Raw genomic sequence first — 22,625 nt, forward strand, 5'->3', positions numbered from 1 at the left:
TTCAGATAATCACGCTTAAAATTTTTAATATGTATTTTAGTTATATACTATGATTGAGTGTAAATATATATAAAAAAAATCAAAAAGTACTAAATGAGTTTTTTAGATTTATTTTTATTTTGACAAATTAATGATTAATGTTTATTTTTTATGATACATGAAACTTCTTTTTTTGATTATAAACTTATTTGGAGTAAATTGAGTGTTGAAATTTGAAAAGGTAAAATTAATATTTTGTTTGCAAAAAATTTCAAATGCCCACGTATGACACTCTAGTTAATTTTAATATGTATTTGAGACATGCAAATATATATATATATAAGAAAATAACAGAGCACTAAATGTTATCGTTTTGCGGAATTATTGATGGGAGTTTGTTATTTATAATTAAACCCCTGAATTATTTTAATACCAAAGCAGTATTTTTTTTAATTGACTTTCAGATGAATTAGTAAGCTAGTTTGAGGTATGAAGATGTCCAGTACTAGAGTACAGTGTACTAAAGTGAAGCAAAATGGAGTGGTACTTCAGAAATTCATCATTTTCTACACTAATTCTTGGCCATACAATTGCCTCAGCACAACATGATCAACAGTGCTCATGTGATCCTTCTATGACACGTGGAATCCAATGAGTGGTGGGATATCCTTCTTTCCTTCCACGTCACCCCGCTCCCCCCAAAAGCTTCATAGCACACCAGCCAAAGTGCACCTATTGATGATGAAATATGCCAAAATCCAAAAGCTTAATCAAAATTAGCTAGTACTGTACTACAATTTCCTCATTTCATGGTATAGATAAAAAACTTTCAATCAACTTCACTTAAAACCCCATAGAAATTTCAGTGTAAATTGTGAAAAAGAAATATACTATGGAGGCAATTAATGCAGTAAGATTGACACCTCTCTCTGTTCTTTCTGATAGAAGAAATGAGCCCAAGAAAATCCCATCACACCCCATTTCTTTCCCATTCAAGAATCTTTGTTCAGTAGAGAATTTATCAAGAAATGTTCAAGGGGGTTTAGTACTTCTAACCTCAGCTCTAAATACAGGCTTAGCTAAAGCATTAACATATGAGGAGACACTTGAGCAATCTACAACCAGCCCAGGTGCTGACTTTGATGCAACTGCAGTTGTGGAAACTGTGACCACTTTTGCATCAGAGAATCCTTTAGTTATAGCTGGTGGATTTGCTGCTTTGGCTTTGCCAATAGTTCTGTTTCAGGTTGTTGGAAAGCCTTCTAAGTCATGGGGTGTTGACTCTGCCAAGACAGCTTATGCAAAATTGGCAGATGATGCAGGTGCACAACTGCTTGATATAAGAGCACCTGCAGAGTTGAGGGAAGTGGGGAGTCCAGATATTAGGGGTTTTAAGAAAAAGCCAGTTACTGTTGTTTATAAGGGTGAAGATAAGCCTGGTTTCCTAAAAAAGTTGTCTTTGAAGTTCAAGGAGCCTGAGAATACTACATTGTTCATTCTAGACAAGTAAGATTTGACAAGAATTGCTTAATTGTCTTTTATGTTTTAAACTGATAATATGTAGGTATTTAGCTTATCTTGTTAAAATCTTTGTGAAACCTTAGCAGCAAAATGTAACTAAAAGTTAGTAGTAATTCAGTGAGGATTGCTTGTCTTTAACATATTTTAACATAATTAGTGAGCTCACCATCTCATGCGGCGGCCAATTAGTCAGTCATAGGCCTCTGTGTGTATTTCTTGAACTTTCGGCTATCTACTTGGATCTTGGGGCTTGAGTTTAGCTCTTATAATCTCTAGTCTATTAGGTGTTTGCATCAAGGGTTTAGAGGAATAAATCAAAGATCAGAAGGCAAATTGAAAGTTTCTATTGATGTGGTTGTCACACATGCAACTTTCTAAATAAATTTATGATGGAGTTCTTGTATTAGCCAACTATCGAACAAATTGAATCTAATCCTGTCTCTTTATGAATTGTAATGAAGCCAGATTTGATGGAAACTCTGAACTGGTTGCGGAGCTAGTCACAGAAAATGGATTTAAAGCTGCTTATGCAATCAAAGATGGTGCTGAAGGACCCCGGGGATGGCTGGTTATATTCATAAATCTAGTTGTACTTATCTTTTATTTACAAACAAGTTGGTGTTCATGAAGCTTAATGAATTCCACTTTCTGCAGAACAGCAGCCTTCCTTGGATTGTACCTAAGAAAACATTGAGTCTTGATCTGAGCAATCTGTCCGATGCTCTTGATGGTGTTCTTGGGGTATATTTCACTTTCCAAATCATGCTACTAATTAGCATATATTGACAATCCTATCTGAGGTCAAGAATGTCATCTGCATTTGTCTTCTATAACTCCAAACAAGTAATTTGCTAGCAACGAGAGTATGCAATGGTATTAATATAACTTGAATGCAGATCTTAACATGACAATGTTATGGCATACCCAATCTTTTCTTGTTATGCTTGGTTATGAATGACCACAAAATTTTTGGAATATGCTCCGAATTCTTGCAGAAAAATCTGTTTTGCAGCTCTTCTGCATTCCACTCCACATTTCTCAAACAAAATGCCTAATGAATGGTATGTCAGTGATAGAAGCTAGTGACATATTACGACCTCTCTCCTTTGCGCTTCCTAGAAGTCTTTATGTTACCCTTACTTCTGCATGTATTCCCCTGAAGCCAATCCAAATCAATGTTTTCCTCGTTGATGAACTTCATGCATTCAACTGATCTTTGTCCTGTAACTTTGTGGTTTCAGACCTGAAATTAGTTGTTAACGAAGATGCACTCTTGCACACTAGTTAACTTTGCACGAAATTATCAAATTCATGAGGCAATATGGTGAACTAGTAGTCTAGAATTACTTGATCATACACTTATCTTGGCTTCTCATTTTAATATACAGGAAGGTTCTGATGCTGTTACTGTAGGCTTAGGTGCTGCTGCAGCTGCTGGTCTAGGGATTTTAGCCTTCTCAGAGGTCAGCTCTAACTTCTTTTATCCCTCATTCGTATGTTGAGCTCAATTTAGTGGACAACTTATTGTCGGTCACCTTTTCAGGTAGAAACAATTCTCCAACTGTTGGGTTCAGCTGCACTTGTCCAACTAGTTGCCAAGAAACTCCTGTTTGCAGAGGTTTGTCCCTGATATTTGCAGTGAATACTTTTCTTGCAACTAGCGTATGTAGCCTTGAAAAGAAATGTCCGTATTGCATCTGAAAAGTGTTTTATGATAATCATTTTATGCTCAAGAGAGGACTTGTACTTATGCCTAGGAATTAAAATTAAGAATAACTTGTCAAAGAGAGGTCAACTCTTGATTTGTATATTTTAGTTACAAAACTCTTTTATTCCCTGAAAGCAGGCAATTTTCAATTCACTTTTGTTGCTAAGACAATACAGTCTCGTCTATTTCAAATAATTCAGCTGTATAATATGCTCACTCTTAGTTTAGGCGTCTATGCTCTTTAAATTTAATTAGTCTTACATTAGATAGTGAGCATGGGGATCAAAGTTTTTAGATGTGTGAGGTCCCTTAATATTATAATATTTTCCCTTTGCAGGATAGAAAGAAAACTCTGCAACAAGTTGATGAGTTCCTCACCACTAAGGTTGCTCCAAAGGAGCTGGTAGATGAGATTAAGGTAATCTCCACATATCTCCAGAACTTCTCAAGATTATTTCCTCTGCAAAATATTTCTTCATAATAACAATTTTGTTAATCATGTTTTTGGTTCCTTGTCATATTGAAAATTCAGCAAATAGGGAAGGCTCTCCTTCCAGACTCGGTGAGTAGCAATGCTCTACCTACACCTGCAGAGGCAAGCCCTGCCGCAGCCACCAACACTATTGAGAAAACTGAATCGGTCGCTAAGGAGGAAATTGCACCATCTAAAGTAGAAGCAACTTCCCCGCCTATTCCAGAAGTCAATTCAGTCCCTAACGCTGAAGTCAAAGCAGATGCACTACCTAAAACTTCAAGGCCACTTTCACCTTATCCTAATGTAAGTTTCTGTTTTTATGTTCAACTCCTCTTTTCATCATTTTGTTCCAACTCTTTTCATGTTTTCCGCACGTGGCATCTTCCAGTTCTAGTGGCTAGCTAGCCTGGCGCACACCCTTTCTTATCAATGAACTGAAGATGGTCCTCTTTCGAATTCTTAGATTGTCCTAATTTATAAATTATTAGCTATATATACTGAAAGATTAATGTTCAGTTAAACATCTTTTGCTTTGAATGTGTTATATGCATGCAGTATCCTGATCTCAAGCCTCCAACATCGCCGATGCCTTCACAACCATAGAACTAGACTTGCAGACTGCCATATATACAAGGCATAGAAGCCCTCATATTCCAGTTTAGCTGAGTATAAGCATAGCTAAGCTATATGCCAGATTTGGAATGGAAACTCCTACTCTATGAAATTTTCAATATTACATAATATGCATTTGAAGAGAATTTCTGTAGTGCCAGTAGAGATCTTTCTCAACACTATATATATCTTTTTGTATTCCATCTTTGTAGAATATTATTGGATATCATGTAGATGCACATCTTTATCAGTTCTGTGTGAGTTTACAAATAAAATTACATTTTAGGCATAGATCTGTGAGAGCATAATGAACAAGGATATCAAACTTGAATATCATTAACCTGAATAGCTCGTTTATGAGACTATACTTGGATATTTCTTCTAGGTTGGACTTTGGTTTGCCATTTTGCTTCCTGTTTATGTATCAGTCTCAAGGGTATCTACTGTAAATCATCAAGGCATGTCCAAGTTACCGTTGAACTCTACTCCTTCCTTTGTTTATTTTTACTTTATCACTTTTAACCTATCAAAAGAAAAACATCAGTATTTTTACACTCAATATTAATTATTTATTATTCAAATTATTTCTTCAGATTTAAAATTAAACATCAATTAATTAATATGAGTATTATGATAAAATATTCCTAGTCAATCATTATTTCTAAAATTATTGAACAAGTAAAAGTAAATAAAAATAGTAAATTATTCACTTTTACCTCACAATTTTGTCTTTTTATTTGAAAAGTATGTAATAGGGGCATTGAATTATGAGGAACTTTTGAGATACAGTCTTAAGAAATAGCTAGGAGAGACTTTTTTAATTAGTGTTAAATTTAAAATTTTCTCAAGTTTTTTTATTTATACAAACCCACAACCTCACTCCTCTGCCTCCTCCGCCGCCTCCATTGCCAATACAAATCCCATTCCGTCCAATTTGGGTCGCATCGCAAGCTTTTCGCAAATTAAATCCACCAAATTTCAAGACGCAAAGTCAACAATATTTCTTCAAAATCTTATTTGGATAGAATTTAGAAGCTTGGCTCGATAAGTATAAAGTGGAGTATTTCTTTAAAGATAATTAAAGTAATATAGTATAGAATTAAATAAAGAACAAAAAAAAAGCCTCAAAGAATTTAAATAAATAATTAGATGTAAAACTTCTCTCTAGCGTTTGATCCTAAATTCACAAATATTTTTGACAAATTATTTTTGGATGAAGTTTTAGTGAAATTTCACCATGCATTTAGCGATAGATTTTTTCAAGAATATTTGGCCGTTTCAAAAAATATTATTTGTGCCCATAAATTTTAAAAATTCTTAAAAGTATCCATAAGTTTGCATTATCATTTTATAATGAACATATTTCATTAAAAAAACTTATAATATAATTGATAACAATCAACAACAACAAAATAACAATATGGAAAGAACAATACATTAATCACATTAAAAACAAATTATCTTTTTTTTCTCAATCTTGTCACTCAAACTTTTCTTTTCTAGAGGAGGTAGTACAAACTATTCTTTTATTAATAGATAGAGATTTTATTTAATGGTAGATAATATTAGTTGAAATTAATAAATGATGAGTGTTTTTATAAAAAAATAAAAATTTAGGGTAATTTTAAAAATTCTCAAATATTAGAACCTGATCCAAATACTAGTTTATATATGGCTAAACACTAGTGCCCAAATTTTTTTAAAAAATTTCCCCCACCTTTTAGCCTTCTGGACCCCTGAAAAAAAAAAAGAAAGCTGAAATCAAAAAGAAAGAAGAGAAAAACGAAGCCTAAATTTGTTTAATGGGAAAACAACCTTAAAATCCCTTAAATTTATAGATAATATATCTCACAAAAAAATAGAGCATTTCAATTCAAAGTTCCCTTAAAGGATTTAATTTTTTAAACTATAAAGTATATGACCAATTAGTTAACTCAAAGAATTAAATCGCTAACACTCTTGTAACCTGAGTAGTAATTCTATCTTGGGATAATAAATAGATTAAGAGCCCGTTTGGATGGGCTTAAAAAATATAATTTTTATGTATGAAGTGCTTTTAGAATTTTGAAGTGCTGAAAATTATTTTTATAAATAAGCAGTTGAGTGTTTGGATAAAAGTGTTTATATTGAAAATAAGTATTTGAATTTTAGGGTTAAAAGAATAAAAAGGATAGTTTAGGAATTTAGTTAAAATATAAGAGATATAAAAGTAATTTCAATGGTTAAACAAAATGACTTTAAACACTTAAAAAATAATTAGAAATCCTAACTTTTCATTTTTGACTAACTTTAAAACTTTATGGCTTAAAATTAACATTAGTAGGCAAACATGTCTAAAAGCTAAAAAATGACTTATAAGTTGGTTTGATCAACTTAAAGCCCATCCAAACAGGCTCTAAACCGAAAATAAGAGCAAAAGTCCGTGGACCAAAACTAATTTTACTCCAAGGTAAGGCTGCGTACAATAAACTTTTGTGGTCAGGCCCTTTCCTGGAAAGTTTTAGTGCACCGATTTTTTTTCTCTTTTTTTTTTGGTTTTAAATTTCAAATAATCGAAAAAAGTAGTCGCAAAAAAGCAAAGGTGTTTGGGAGAAAATAGCGTCAGTGGCAGTGACAGGGGTTGAGTGCGGTTAGCTGTTCTTCAAAAATCAAAAAAATGAAATAAAGCGGGAACTCAATTTCTCTCTCTCAAACCATTATAATCCTCCATTAACAAGTTACTCAAATTTCCTCCACTTCTCTGCAACAGTAGCAGCAGCCATGGCGAGAACCAAACACCTCGCGAAACGAACTCGAACCAAACCTTCTGGTTACTTCTCTATCTCTCCTTTTTTTATAATTTAACCTAACCACACACATCGTAATTTTAGAGTTTTGAAAAAGTTAGCGCAAGTTGTAAAGATCTTACTAAGTTATATATATTTGTAAAGAAAAAAATTCAAGTAAATAGAGCTCAAGTTGAAGATAAGAAGCGGTGCTTAGTGCCTTCTATATACATTCGCCGATGGTTTATGTTTGTGTGAATGTTTACACTAGCATACACACTTCATTTTAGTTTTTGGATTTTATTTGATTTTTGTTGAGTTTGTTTTGTGAACCCTAATTTGGTGATGCTTTGCCTGGAATTACAGTTGCAGCTGCACCTTCAGCGACTCCATCGGTATGTTAATATTTGTGATTTTTGTGTTCTCGTGCTAATTCGAAGTTCGTGTGGTTAATTTTTGCTTTTTGTTTGTGATAAATCAGACGCCTACAAGAAAAAGTCCAAGGACTGCGCCGGCGAGTAAGTGTGTACAGATGTGAATTTATGTGCATTTCTGTATTTTCATGCTTTGGACATGTAGTTGTGTCGCTGTGTTTTTGTTTCAATTAATTTTTTCGCCTCAATTTTGAAGCTAGTTGGGTTAAACATATGAATCCTTCTAAATCCATTCTGTATTTTTCCAGCTCAATCCTATATTTCTAAATGATGAGAAAATATTTGTGTTTCAGCTTCAGTGCAGAAGCCAAAACAGAAGAAGCGTTACAGGCCAGGGACAGTGGCGCTTCAGGAAATCAGGCACTTTCAGAAGACATGGAATCTTCTTATTCCAGCTGCTCCTTTCATCAGACTTGTAATTTTCATCATATGAACTTATATCAAAGTTGTTTTTCTAACGCATTTCTTTTTTGGTTACATTCATCATGATTCTGTTCATCTTGTGCTTTCCTACAGGGATAAAGTTAGACTGCTAGATATAATTTGAGCTTAGCAGCCATATGATTAGATGAAATAGGAGAAACTCTAAACCAATTATAGCTTGATTGAGTGCTTCATAACCATACATATAATCTGGCTGAAATGGAAGAATGAACTTGAAGTCGAATCTGAATAGTTGCAGTTGTCTAATTTAATGTAGATTACAGAAAAAAGTGAGAGGGTTATCAGTGTTATGTCTTAGTTGAGTGGAGAATAGGTGAATTACTGCAGCACTAGCGGATAAAGCTAATGTTGGGGCTTTCCAGGTGGAAGTTAATTGATGAGTATTAGTGAGACTAAAATTGAAAAGAAAAATAAAGATGCTGAAGGGATAGTAAAAATACTTTGGAATGGTGAGAATTTTCCCCTTTTCTTAAATAAGTAAAGAGTAAACCCTTTAAAAGAGGCATCTATGGCAAGCAGCAATTGATGTATTATTCCATAACTCGGTTTCTCAATTTCCTTTGGACTACATTAAGATGCACATTCTCCTATTTTCTAACTGATTTACTTTCTCGATTGAGAACACACTGATGTTAATAAATAGAAGAAAGACAAATTCATTCTCTTTCTTGAGTTTATCTTTTCTCTTAGTATTTTGTTTGTTTGGGCTTGACTGAGTTCAATTTCCAGGTTAGTTTGACCAGTATTTGGGATTATGCACTATTGTCCAAAGAAAGGTTTCCCTTTCGTTTTGATTTTAGTATGCGATTAGAGTGGGAAGACCATTTCTGATCTGCTGGACTTACAAAAGTGGAAACTAGTTAACTCTATTCAATTAGAGAGGATTTGCTTGTGTAAGAGGTTTGGTAATTTCTGATTCTAAGAAGGTCTTCTACGCAGATCTGCTAGTAAAAAAAAGTTTCTATCCTCCTGCTCTATATTTCAGGAATCCCTTGGGACTCAGTTCGTGGTTCTGGCAGAAAGTGTGGACTAGGAGTGCCTGCATTGACTATCTGTAGATAACTTTTGTTTATATGTAAATGTGTTGTAGAACTGCTTTTTTTATACCCTTGATGATAATATGGTTTAGTTTAGACCAAATAGATTATGGACTTATCCTTGATTTATTAAGTTTTCACCAAACCTAATTGTTTTTTCCCTCTTTTCTGTCTGGGGCAGGTTAGAGAAATTAGTCACTTTTTTGCACCAAGGGTAACTCGTTGGCAAGCTGAGGCTTTAATTGCTATTCAAGAGGTACACCAACTTCTCACCATAAAAGTGGATCTGTTAGCTGCTATTTGGATCATGTGCATTAATCCAAGTTATTTATAGGGACCATGTGTTCCTAGAGAGGAGGGGGAAAGAGATTCATATGAATATATTTGCTCTCATAAATCATCTAGTAGTTTTATATGTCAATAACATATCTAGCTTGAAATAGTCTCTGCTTCATAGACCTATTAAAAGCATTTTAATGCATTTAAAATTAATTCTACTATCAATTTCAGAATGTGCTTAATAATCTCCTATAAAAGATTTCTCCAAGTTATAGAAAGTTACAGCATGAGTTCCATAACAATATAACGCATGTTCCAATTGTGTGGTCAGGGTAGTGATTGTGTTATGAGAAAAGCCAACCTATTATCAAAGTGATATTCCTCTTTTCAGTACCACTTCAAGCATACATTAGGTAAGAAAGGCAATTGATATAATCTCCTAACAGGCAATCAAAGATGAGCAAGGCAATTAGTTAGCTAGGTGGGTTGGAATTTCTGGAAGATTTATCATATTTAGAAATGTCTATCACAAACTCTTGCTCCATGAAGGTTTTTCTACTTTGGTTATGGTTGTGCATTTTCCTGATATGAATCCTGCTCCACTGAATTGCTTTTATATCTTCAAATTGCAAAATACTATTTAGGTGTACTAATCAGGCAAGTTCAAAGTAAAAACTACTTAGCTTTGATTTTAGCTTAGATAAGCTAATGTCCTGAATAATACAGTCCACAAATAACGTTGCTACTGTGCTTACCTCTAAATCAGTGTCTCGACTCCTTTTGGATATTGTTCCAATCGAGAGGACATATATTATTACTAAGTCTCACAGATTCTTATCACCTTTTGTTTTGTAGTCATAAATATGGTAGTTATACTTGCATCAATATACCACTGATCTTGCAGCAACAAGTTTGTCACCTTTTCCTCTGAAGCTACGCCAATTCTGACACAGTCTCTAGCATGGTATACCTTATTTTTTAAGTTCCACAACAAAGAATGAGGCATTGAAAAGAAAAGGGTTTCTTAGTGGGTATACCTTTTGGCCTCCTCTAATATACCCATTATTTCTTTGTGCTATAAACCAAAAGCCCTGTGTGTTCTAATCCTTTTTGACTGCATGTATCTATAAGTGTAATTGCTATGTGCATGTATAGATGTAGTTTTTTCTATTTTTGACTGTGACAAGTTGATGTCCAGTAAACATGTGGAGTAAAAGGAATTGGCTTGTTGTGATCATTGATAAAAACACAGAATTGACATCAATATAATAAGGCCTGTTAAGCTGGTAGGGCGCTGTGGATAATAGTGAGGAAAAAGGACAGACCTAAGCATCAGCTTTAGCATTTCTGCTTCCCTATGAGATTTTGTTGTATCTGGAAGAGCATCAATGATCTTTGTGAAATCATGTACATTGTGTGTACTCTACAGGAACTTAGGAAATGTTTCTGAATCCATTGTCCTGTCAGTAGCTGTGCTCGAATAACAGACAGATAATCATAGGGGAACAGTCAGCATAGAAACATGAAGTGTCTATTTAGTGTCAAAAAATTTATATTTAGTGTTGATACATGAACTATTATTCATCTTCTATCTGTGTCATCTGGTGTATAGTTAAGAGTGAAAGAACTCTATTCCATTCTTCATATAGCTTCCTCAAGAGTCAAGACAATGTTGCAATCATGTCAAACTCTGCTTATTCTGTCAGACAATTTGTCTCTAGCTGCATAGCTAGTATATTAATAGTCCTATGATCCTTGTACATCATGCTTTTCGGAGGCATCAAATGTATCATTAAAATAGCAAAATAAAGATGTATTTTCAAAGTAAGAAAATTTGAGTGCATAGTCTAGTTCAGTCAACATTATGATTTTCAGCCTTCTTTTGTAGAAAATACCTTTTTCTCTAAATATATGTCATATTGAACTCTATTCTTAATTAATATCAGCAAGAGTGATATAGTTATTTTGCAGGCTGCTGAAGATTTCCTTGTTCATTTGTTTGAGGATGCAATGCTATGTGCTATTCATGCAAAGCGTGTTACACTTAGTAAGTTTTCCTCTTTTTGATTTTAGTATAATGATATGTTTCCTTGGCCCTGCTTGACCTTTCTCTACATCCTCCTACTCATTTCCTAACTGCTCTGGAGGATGAGCTGGCAGCCTGGTGCATCGAATTACATGTCTTTCACAAATTATGTTATTCTCATATACCTATTAGCTTTCTCAGTTTATGCTCATCCTCCCTCAGGGAAGAGGAGGAAAATACTTTAGAAATGCTTTTAGTCGCAAAGTTACGGCATACAAATGCTGGCCACTTTTAATGTTCTAATATACTTTGTCTATTCCATTTTAGCTTTGTTGTAACAATACAGATTGTATATGCTCATATTTTCAGGGTCCTAATTTTATTCACTCCATATATACAATTGCTTAAAAAGCAAAAGTGAAACGAGGCAATCTTTTCTATTGCCTCTTTCAAGTTAACCTCTTTCATATGAATTCTTCAATCACATCAAGGATGAGTATTTATTGGGGCTAGGTGCAGCCTATTTGTGTATGGAAGATTTTAGGTGTTTAGTGCAGTGAAAAGTTGGCCCATGATCTTTATTTAAAAATAATATTGGGAAACAGAGAGAACAGTTGCCTTAGGGCCTCAACTACTTTTATGGATAATGGGCACCTGCTGTTCTGAACTCTATTTCTATTACTATTAGTCTGGAATATGTTGGGCATCTCTAGGTCTTTTAGAACTGCCTACTTGTTTGCTTGGCATACTTTGTTATATGATGCGCAATTTATATTGTTTCACCATTCTTCATGCACAGTGAAAAAAGATTTTGAGCTGGCTCGACGACTTGGAGGAAAAGGACAACCTTGGTGAAGCATTATCATCCTACCCCGAGTAGATAATCGTACAGCTTCAGTTCAAAGAATCAGCCTCCCGTGGAGTTTATAAAGTTCAATTATCAGTACTTGTAGATTGTTCCTATTTGAGCATTACCTCTTATTGTAATTGAATGGCCTAATTATAGCACATTATCTTCAAGTTCCCAACACTGTAATAGCAATTCTTACAGCCACAGTTAGACTTAGTTGGTCGATGCTATTTCCATGTGATTATAGTGGACGAGCACGTATATGTCGCAGAAAGTAGTCTGTATTTTATGGTTTAGGCTGCAGATACATATCCTTTAGTAGGTTTCTTGTGTTGAAGGAGTGACAAGAACAATTCTGGTTTTTTTCAGCAGATCCATTTTTATTGATGAATTTCTTATTCTCGAATTGGGTATTGATCATGGAATTTGAAAGTGGTTGGGTGGTTTTGCAAATATTTGATAACTACATCTTTTTTACACCAGCACTTGTACCTTGCAAGTTTACACCCTTCACGAGTCGTTCAAGACTATCATATGGGAATTGTAACAAATTTGACCATCTGGAGCTATGGAATTGTAGCTGGGGGTACTTTCTGGCATATGTTCTTTTTGTAGCTACCTGAAATTGTGTCAATTGGACCTACCAATCAAATTCGTTAGACTCATAATGATCAATGAAGATCTCTCTCCTTTTTTTTTTGGAGGGCTTGTGTTAATCTGAAGCTGTCATTTTATAAGTGACTTGACCGAGTCTACTAAGCTTTGCTTTTCTTGTAGTCGATTCCGAATGCTCTTTGCTCATTTCAGCTCAAAATGCCTAATGCGGAGAGAATGACACAACAGTTTATCAGTAGGTATTATTGGCAGAAATTAAGATGGAAGTAAAAGCTCATTATCCATTGGCAAGGGTAGTTTATGCACCATATAAATCAAATCAAAACATATGAAAGATCCGCATCTAAAAATGTATGTAAAATAATGGAAGGAATGACAACTGCAAGTCAAAGGGAGAGAGTAGTTTGTTTGGTTAGGACCAGCCGTTGTTTGATGATAACAAATGCAGACAAATCTGTCGAACCATTCAGGACAAGTATATAAAAAAACAGAAGCTGTCCCTCCAAACTTTGTATCACAACAGCAACTCTCTGCTATTCCTCTTTTCTTGATCCTAATTATTCTTATCTTTTTATTTCCCAATTTTTTGTACATAAAAATGGATCAAAATCTCCATCACCAGACTAAACTCATGCACCGATGTTGCAGCCATGAACAAGGTACACCCCTAATATATACCCCTTAGTTTTTCCTTCATTTTTAGTTTTAACTTTTTTTTTTTGCTTGGAAACAGAGGTTAATAGTATGGAGTGGGAGTTCATCAGCATGAGCAAGCAAGAAGAAGATCTTATTTACAGGATGCACAAGCTTGTTGGAGACAGGTAAAGGTTGATTTTGCAAAGTTTTTACCAGTTGCTTCATGTCTCATTATTAAAACTAGGAAAACATTATCATAAGCATGCACAGATGTAGTATTTTCTCATAAACTTTAAGTTGACTAAACTAGCTCAAACACATACTTTTACATGATGTGATATTATCCGCTTTGAGTAAACTCCACACAATTTTTCCCCCAAAACGCCTCATATTATTAAGATTACTCAACACCTTATAAACAATAGCGGAATCAGTAACACACTAAAAAGTCAAAGGGATTTCAACATCTACTATATACATATATTAAAAATAATTTTCATCACGTATAAACAGTTTAAATTACCCATTTGGCCATACCTCGCTCTACCCTGCTTATAACTCACTTCTTTTCTGTTTCTACTTTCCATATGAGACTTTATTCACATACGTCCACCGAATGTGAGAAATCTAAACAATATCAAATCACATTAATCTATCTGTTATAGCACGTAACCTGTTATATTATTAATGTTGTTTTGGATAATAAAATTAAGGATATGTTTTGTGAAGGTGGGGACTGATAGCAGGGAGAATACCAGGGAGAACAGCAGAAGAAATAGAAAGGTTTTGGATAATGAAACACAGTGATGGTTTTGCCCACAAGAGAAGACAGACAATGAAGAAAAATGTAGCACCTATATAATCATCCTTTTCTTTCGAGGAAAGCAGATTCTCTTTTTCCTCTTCTTTTCCATTTTGCTTTGAGGGACCCAAACCTACTGATCATTTTATCATTTTATTGTCTATGTACTTTCTACTTTTAGATTTCTATCTTATGCCTTTTTGGTTTGTGGCTTTTTAGTTACCTTGTTATGTTTATGTGTGCAATATTATATATCTTAGCTTTAGGTGACAATATTATTATACTAGTTGAATATGAATCCACAATATTAGTTAATGGTGTGCAAAAATTATCAATTCTATCCAACTATGCACCATTAAGTGTAAAATTAGCTTTTCTCATTAAATATACTTCTTCCAATTATTTTACTTTTCATCTTGTTTTATTCACGTTCTTTAAAAAAATATTAATTAAAAGAATAGTTTAAGTAAATTATTCATTTTTACTCTTTGATCTTAATTTAGTACTACTTTTTGTTTCTTCACTATATTAATTTTTATTGAGTAAGGATAAACGTGAAAATAAATAGTAATTTATTAATAATAACTAAAAGTGGGTTTTGATAAACAAAGAAAATTGAATGATTGTTTAGTGATAAAATTACGATCTAAGACCTTTCCTTAAGTATCCTAATGCTTTCCTCTACGGTCTCTATAACTCAGAGAGAGGAAGAGATGATTATTATTTCCTCTGTAACAAAATAAGTGATGTTATTAGTTTGTGTATATTTCTTAAAAAATTACTTATTCCTAGAAATAAAAATGGTAATTTTGAAAAAAAAAATAAGACCAATTTCTTTTTAAAACACAAAAATTAGACTTATTTTAAAATAAAATAAAAAAGATAAAACACCATTTATCTTAAAACAAAAAGAGTACATTCCAAAAGAAAAGTCCTGCGCCAAACTTATTGGAAACAATTATTAAGTTGATTTTTTTTAAAATGTTAAAAGCAACGCTTTTGTCAATTATCTTAGAGCCCGTTTGGATGAGCTTAAAAAAAGTAATTTTTATATATGAAGTGTTTTTTGAACTTTGAAGTGCTGAAAGTTATTTTTATAACTAAGCAGTTGAGTGTTTGGTTAAAAGTGCTTATGTTGAAAATAAGTGTTTGAATTTTAGGGTTAAAAGAATAAAAAGGGTAGTTTGGAAATTTAGTTAAAATATAAGGGATATAAAAGTAATTTCCATGGTCAAACAAAATGGCTTTAAGCACTTAGAAAAAAAAGTTAGAAATCTTAACTTTTCATTTTTGGCTGACTTAAAAATTTTATTGCTTAAAGTTAGCATTAGGCAAACACATAAGCTAAAAAAGAAGTTTAAATTGATTTTGATAACTTAAAGCTCATTCAAACGGCTCATAGTTGAAAGTGAAAGAGAAATACGATTTTGCTTACTTAAAAGTTTTTCTAAAAAAAAAGTGAAATTTTCTTCAAAATAGAAGAGGTAACAACTCAATTATGAATGATCAATAAGAGAAATTAAAGGGTCGATTAATTTTAGACTAATTTTACCCATTACTTCTTCTATTAGAAAAAAATAGTTTAAATCAGAGGGTAAACAAGTGGGTTAACGGGTCTAAGGAATGGAAACAGATTTGGGCTAGGAAGAGCCCATTATATTGACATTTGTTTATGCTCATTCGGCTTAAAATTAGGGGCCCGTAATTTTTCAATTAACCCAACTACTATTATTTATTGGAAAAATTACGCGGTTAAGCAAATATATACTAATTAATTAGCTAACATAGGTATAGTTTGAATTAATTATGGCTAATGAGAAATATTTAGTTGTAATTACAGTTTGAGTTTTGTATAATTCGCGCGATTATACAGTTGAGTTTTGCATAATCTCGCAATTTATACAAATGTTGTGCGCAAATCGAATTGTATAGAGAAATATAAAAATACTAAAAATTGTATAGAGAATTATATAAACGTTGTGCATGAATGCATAGCGAATTATATAAAAGTTATACAAAAAACTGCGAATTGTACAGAGAATTATACAAACATATACAAATATTGCGCGAATTATACAAACGTTGTTATAACTATAACTATGAATTATAATTAACAAACTATAGTTATGGAGCATAATTAAGATATTTTTGAGTGGCTGGCTATATGCGAAATTCCCCCATTTCATCGTAAAATCTTAAAGGCTAGTTTCAAATATAATAATAAAGTTATTAATTTATAAAAAATAAAGACATTTTTTATTTACATAAAAAATAGTCAAAAAATCATAAAAAATATACATCGACTATATAATATAGCTTATCAAAAGGCATAAAATATATATACTAATAATATAATATAACTTACCTATATATGAGCTATAGACTAATAGGTTATCTATCTTTTTATTAAAAGGTTATTAGGTCACTCCGTACTGATGCTAAAAAATTCATATCACATGTAACATGAATATTGCGAGAATCGTATTAACTGTTATGAAATACAACAAAAGAAGGAAGCAAGAGTAAAAGATAAGAAAGGAGAACAAAGGAGAAACTTTACTATGTATATATTGTATATCTCTATCATCTTTACATTGAAGAAGGCTATTTATAGTCATATGTAAATGGAAGAAAACAAAACATTAATGGGTAAGTTGCCCACTAAAAAAAAGATAGAGGATCATCCACTAATGCAAAGTGGACAACCATTAATTTGGTTGATAACACTCTCCCTTGGGTGTCCACGTAAAATGTATCTCATTAAAAACTTTACAAGAAATAATATACATAGTTATTTTGAACATCCATAGATGTTGTGCCTCGTTAAACCTTATTAGGAAAAATCCAGTGGGAAAAAGCCTAATGAAGGAAAAAGAGTACACACATCTGATAATACGCATTGAGTGCTGCCTCATTAAAAACCTTACTTGAAAAATCTGGTGGAATAAAACCCTGGCTAAGGAAAAAATAGTACAGCGCGTATTTTGCTCCCCCTGATGAAAACATCACTTAACATCTCGAAGACGACGCATTCCAATTTTGTATCTCATTTTCTCAAAGGTTGAAGTTGGCAATACCTTGGTAAACATATCTTCTAAATTGTCACTTGAACGAATTTATTGGACATCTATTTCACCCTTCTTTTGAAGATCATGAGTGAAAAAGAATTTTGGTGAAATATGTTTTGTTCTGTCTCCTTTGATGTATCCTCCTTTTAGTTGAGCTATACATGCAGCATTGTCTTCATACAATATTGTTGGAGCGTCTTTTGTCAAAGAAAGGCCACATGTTTCTTGAATGTGTTGAGTTATTGATCTTAACCAAACACATTCTCGACTTGCTTCATGAATGGCTATTATCTCTACATGATTTGAAAAAGTGGCAACCATAGTTTGCTTTGTTGAACGCCATGATATAGCTGTACCACCACATGCAAATAAATAGTCTGTCTGCGATCGACCCTTATAGGGTTCATACAAATATCCCGCATCTGCGTAACCAATCAATTGTGATGGGGATTCATTCGAGTAAAACAATCCCATATCAATGGTCCCTCGAAGGTATCTAAATATATGCTTAATTCCATTCCAGTGTCTTCGCATTGAGGAAGAACTAAATCTTGCTAACAAGTTTACTGCGAAGGCTATATCTGGTCTAGAATTGTTGGCAAGATACATTAATGCACCAATTGCACTAAGGTATGGTATTTCAATACCAACAAGCTATTCATCATTTTCATGAGGTCGAAATGGATCTTTATTAATATCAAGAGATCTCACAACCATTGGGGTACTCAGTGGGTGTGCTTTATCCATGTAAAATCTCTTTAAAATATTTTCTGTATATGTTGATTGATGGACAAATATCTCATTTGCAAAATATTCAATTTGTAGACCAAGACAAAATTTTGTCTTTCCGAGGTCTTTTATTTCGAACTCCTTTTTAAGACATTTTACTGCCTTTGAAAGTTCTTTAGGAGTTCCGATAATATTCAAATCATCAACATACACTGCTATTATAATAAATTCAGATCCAGACCTTTTCATAAAGACACAAGGGCAAATTGGATCATTTTTATATCCCTCTTTTAGCAAGTATTCGCTAAGATGATTGTACCACATTCGCCCTGATTGTTTCAGCCCATATAAAGATTTTTAAAGTTTTATTGAACAAGTTTCCCGGGAATCTTTATATATTTTCGGCATTTTAAATCCTTCAGGAATTTTCATAAAGATATCTTTATCTAGAGAACCATATAAATAGGCTGTAACGACATCCATCAGATGCATGCCAAGTTTTAATAAACTTCCAGATTTATAAGATACCTGAAAGTGATTGCATCCACCACAGGAGAATATGTTTCCATATAATCAATGTCGGGTCTTTGCGAAAATCCTTGTGCCACAAGTCGTGCTTTATATCTTACAACTTTATTTTTCTCATTTCTTTTTCGCACAAAGACCCATTTGTACCCCACTGGTTTTATACCTTCAGGTGTTCGGACTATCGGTCCGAAAACTTCGCGTTTTTCAAGCTAAGCTAATTCAACTAAAATTACATCTTTCCATTTTGGCCAATCATTCCTCTGTCTACATCCATCGACAGATTTTGGTTCAAGATCCTCATTTTGTTGCATTATTTCCATAACAACATTATAAGCAAAACTATTGTCGACAATTACATTATTTCGGTTCCATATATTTCCTGATGAGACATAATTTATTGAAATTTTTTTATCATTTTCAGGCGCCTTAACCTCTTCCAAGGTTTTATCAATTGTTATGTCTCCTCGCTCATCTTGAACAGGTTCTTTCATATCATGACCATCTTGATTATTTGCGCCTTTTCTTTTTCGAGGATTTTTTTCTTTGGAACCGATTGGTCTACCACGTTTTAAATGTGGTTTAGACTCATTTGCATTATTTAATTATCCTATTGGGACATCAACTCGAATTGGAGCATTAACAGCTGGGATATGAGATTTAGTAACTCTTGATAGGTCAGTGAATGCATCTGGCAGTTGATTTATAATATTTTGCAAATGAATTATCTTTTGAACTTCTAGTTCACATTTATTTGTACGAGGATCTAAATGAGATAATGGTAATGCATTCCAATCTATTTCCCTTTTGAGCTGCTTATTTTCTCCCCCTAATATTGGGTATACTGATTCATCAAAATGACAATCAGCAAATTTTGCAGTAAATAAATCTCCAGTCATAGGTTCCAAATATTTTATGATAAAAAGAGATTCATACCCAATATATATCCCCAATTTTCTTTGGGGTCCCATCTTTGTGCGTTGTGGTGGAGCAATTGGAACATATACCGCACATCCAAATATTCTAAGATGGGAAATGTTTGACTCCTGACCAAAAGCCAATTGTAATGGGCAGACTTTGTGATAACTTGTGGGTCTGATCCGCACAAGACTTGCTGCATGTAAAATAGCATAACCCCATAATGAAATGGGAAGTTTTGTTCTCATAAGCATTGGTGTAGCAATTAATTGAAGACGTTTAATTAATGATTCCGCTAGACCATTTTGAGTATGAACATGAGCAACCGGATGCTCAACTGTTATCCAAGTGGACAAACATTAATCATTAAATGCCTGAGATGTGAACTCACCAGCATTATCAAGACGAATTGCCTTTATTGCATAATCTGGAAATTGTGCTCTTAACTTAATTATTTGAGCAAGTAATCTCGCAAATGTCATATTACGAGTTGATAATAAGCACACATGTGACCATCTTGTAGATGCATCTATTAAAACCATATAATATTTGAATGGTCCACATGATGGGTGAATGGGTCCACATATATCACCCTATATTCGTTCCAGAAATGTTGGGGATTCAATGCCCACTTTGATTACTGATGGTCTAGTAATCAATTTGTCTTGAGAACATGCAGCACAAGTGAATTTTTTAAACTTAAGAATCTTTTGGTTCTTCAAAGAGTGTCCATGTGAAATCTCAAATATTTTGCGCATCATATTAGAACCGGGATAGCCTAACCGATCATGCCAAATAATAAAATTATTTGAGTTAGTAAACTTCTGGTTTACTATGGCATGTGTTTCAACCATGTTAATACTTGTGAAGTATAAGCCGGATGAAAGAGCGGGTAACTTTTCAAGAATAAACCTTTTGCCCGACATCATTGTAGTAATATAAAGATATCCATTGTTTTCATCATTTGTAGTCTCAATATGATAACCATTTTGACGAATATCTTTGAAACTTAATAAATTTCTTTGAGACTTACTACAATATAATGCTTCATTAATTGTTAAATTTGTTCCCCCAACAAGTACAACTTTAGCTTTTCCGGATCCTTCAATTAATTTTGTACTACCAGATATTGTATTAATATTAGCTTCTTTTATAATCAAATAAGAGAAATATTTCTTATCTCTTAAAATAGTGTGTGTTGTGGCACTATCAATAAGACACATATCATCATAATTGATTTTGGATCCAACTGATGACTGAAAAATTTCCATATTCTTCATAAATGAAAAGAGATACATTATAAGAGTGTGAAAAACTAACAACATAAAAACTTTAAGATATTGAACTGCTTTAAGAAACAAAAAACATAAAAACAGTAATTATAATATCATGAATGTGTGTGAAAAATATTCTTTACTCACATGTATTTTTGACAATATTGTATATATAAAGTATTAGCTAAAAAAACAACATTAGTACTAATATGACTTTAATTGAATATAATTATAACACATGCGATAACATATATCTATGCAAATGGCTATGTGCCAGTATCAAATGATGTGAAAATCATATATACACAGTATACACTAATTTTATAACTTAATGGCTAATTTGACATATTTTAGCATCTTCGATCATGTATTATTATATGTGTTAATAAAGCTCATCAGATACTGGCTGCAGATCGTAAATAAATTACTATGTTAACACGCTTGAAATTTGGTTCATATTTCTTTATATAACTCAATATACTAAAACTTTTAATAAATAAACTCAATTGACAATTTATTTTGGTAACAAGTGTCATAGTGAGAAGTGTTAATCTAGGATTTTGAATGGTACAAATATACAACTAAAAAAACATCAAGTAATATTGTGTGATAATACTACATAAAAATGACAAATAAGTAACAAAAATAAATAACAGACCATACTACATAATATAGAGCTTTCAGCTTTTACACATTACTACAAACTATATGTCTCTTTGTAAAAGTTACTAATTATAAGATATATTCCCCGCCAAATGATAAATTCCTTCATCAATACTCATAAATTCTTCAGCATCCAAATGAGTAATATTTGGAAGATCTGCGAAATCATCATCTTTATAAGCCATATTTGCCTTAATATTTTCATGTTTATTTGAGGGGGGTGCTTCATCATCATTATTTCGAAAACTCAAGTTTGCCTCCACAATATTATCTCTCCTTTGGAGAGAGGCTTGATAAAGTTTCACAAAATGTTCGAGCGTACGATATTCACGTGCCCAATGACCCTTCATACCACACCAGTGACAAAAATTGAATTTACCTCTAGAAGAATTATTTTGAGGACCTTTATTGTTCTCATGTTTATTTCCAACATGATGACGATAATTGATTCGTCCTCTCCCACGTCCTCTCCCACGCCCACGACCACAGCCACGGCCGTGGCTGCGATAATTATTTTGTCTTGATTCAGACTGATTATGCGCTGCTACAACATTCGCTTCAGGGAATGGAGCAGATCCAGTGGGACGGGCTTCATGATTTTTCATCAATAAAGTATTATTTTGCTTAGCCACAAGTAAGCATGTAATTAATTCAGAATACTTCTTAAATCCTTTTTCACGATATTGTTGTTGTAACAACACATTTGAAGCATGAAAAGTGGAAAAGGTTTTCTCAAGTAAGTCATCATCAGTGATAGAGTGTCCACATAATTTTAACATGGAACTTACCTTGTGGATCGCAGAATTATACTCTGTCACGATTTTAAAGTCTTGAAATCAAAGGTGAATCCAGTCATATCGGGCTTTTGGTAACACCGTAAGTTTCAGGTGGTGATACCGATCTTTCAAATTAGTCCATAATTCAAGAGGGTCTTTTATAGGTAAATATTCAGTTTTTAATCCTTCATGAATATGATGACGGAGAAAAATCATGGCTTTTGCTTTATCTTGGCTTGATGCGTTATTATCTTGTTTAATAGTATCACCTAGACCCTTAGCGTCAAGGTGAATTTCAGCATCAAGGATCCATGATAAATAATTTTTTCCAGAAATGTCAAGTGCCACAAATTCAAGTTTTGATAAATTTGACATGATAAAACTGGATAGAAATTAATTTTAGAAATAGAAAAGACAACTAAAATAAAATTTCTTTAGTAGATATACCTGATATAGAGATTAATTTTCTAGAGAAAATTAGGAGTTCGT

The 22,625-nt window shown here is 33.0% G+C and overlaps 3 protein-coding genes across 3 annotated transcripts; all 3 read left to right on the forward strand.

Moving 5' to 3' along the window:
- The first annotated feature begins 710 nt into the window (after window positions 1-710).
- Window positions 711-4,679, forward strand: LOC129886473 (rhodanese-like domain-containing protein 4, chloroplastic). The gene is made up of 8 exons (XM_055961169.1): window positions 711-1,485; window positions 1,966-2,068; window positions 2,155-2,241; window positions 2,889-2,963; window positions 3,044-3,118; window positions 3,546-3,626; window positions 3,741-3,986; window positions 4,239-4,679. The coding sequence occupies exons 1-8, from the start codon at window positions 872-874 to the stop codon at window positions 4,284-4,286; spliced, it is 1,329 nt and encodes a 442-aa protein (XP_055817144.1). The 5' UTR covers window positions 711-871; the 3' UTR covers window positions 4,287-4,679.
- A 2,193-nt stretch (window positions 4,680-6,872) lies between these two features.
- Window positions 6,873-12,522, forward strand: LOC129886474 (histone H3-like centromeric protein CENH3). Its single transcript, XM_055961170.1, has 7 exons — window positions 6,873-7,104; window positions 7,427-7,455; window positions 7,542-7,578; window positions 7,788-7,909; window positions 9,157-9,231; window positions 11,226-11,301; window positions 12,080-12,522. Exons 1-7 carry the CDS (start codon window positions 7,056-7,058, stop codon window positions 12,133-12,135), a joined length of 444 nt encoding a protein of 147 aa, XP_055817145.1. The 5' UTR covers window positions 6,873-7,055; the 3' UTR covers window positions 12,136-12,522.
- A 751-nt stretch (window positions 12,523-13,273) lies between these two features.
- LOC129886475 (MYB-like transcription factor ETC3) lies at window positions 13,274-14,480 on the forward strand. Its single transcript, XM_055961172.1, has 3 exons — window positions 13,274-13,404; window positions 13,479-13,566; window positions 14,111-14,480. The coding sequence occupies exons 1-3, from the start codon at window positions 13,344-13,346 to the stop codon at window positions 14,241-14,243; spliced, it is 282 nt and encodes a 93-aa protein (XP_055817147.1). The 5' UTR covers window positions 13,274-13,343; the 3' UTR covers window positions 14,244-14,480.
- Window positions 14,481-22,625: the final 8,145 nt, after the last annotated feature.

Source organism: Solanum dulcamara, chromosome 4 (genome assembly GCF_947179165.1).
Source record: "Solanum dulcamara chromosome 4, daSolDulc1.2, whole genome shotgun sequence".
NCBI lineage: Eukaryota > Viridiplantae > Streptophyta > Magnoliopsida > Solanales > Solanaceae > Solanum > Solanum dulcamara.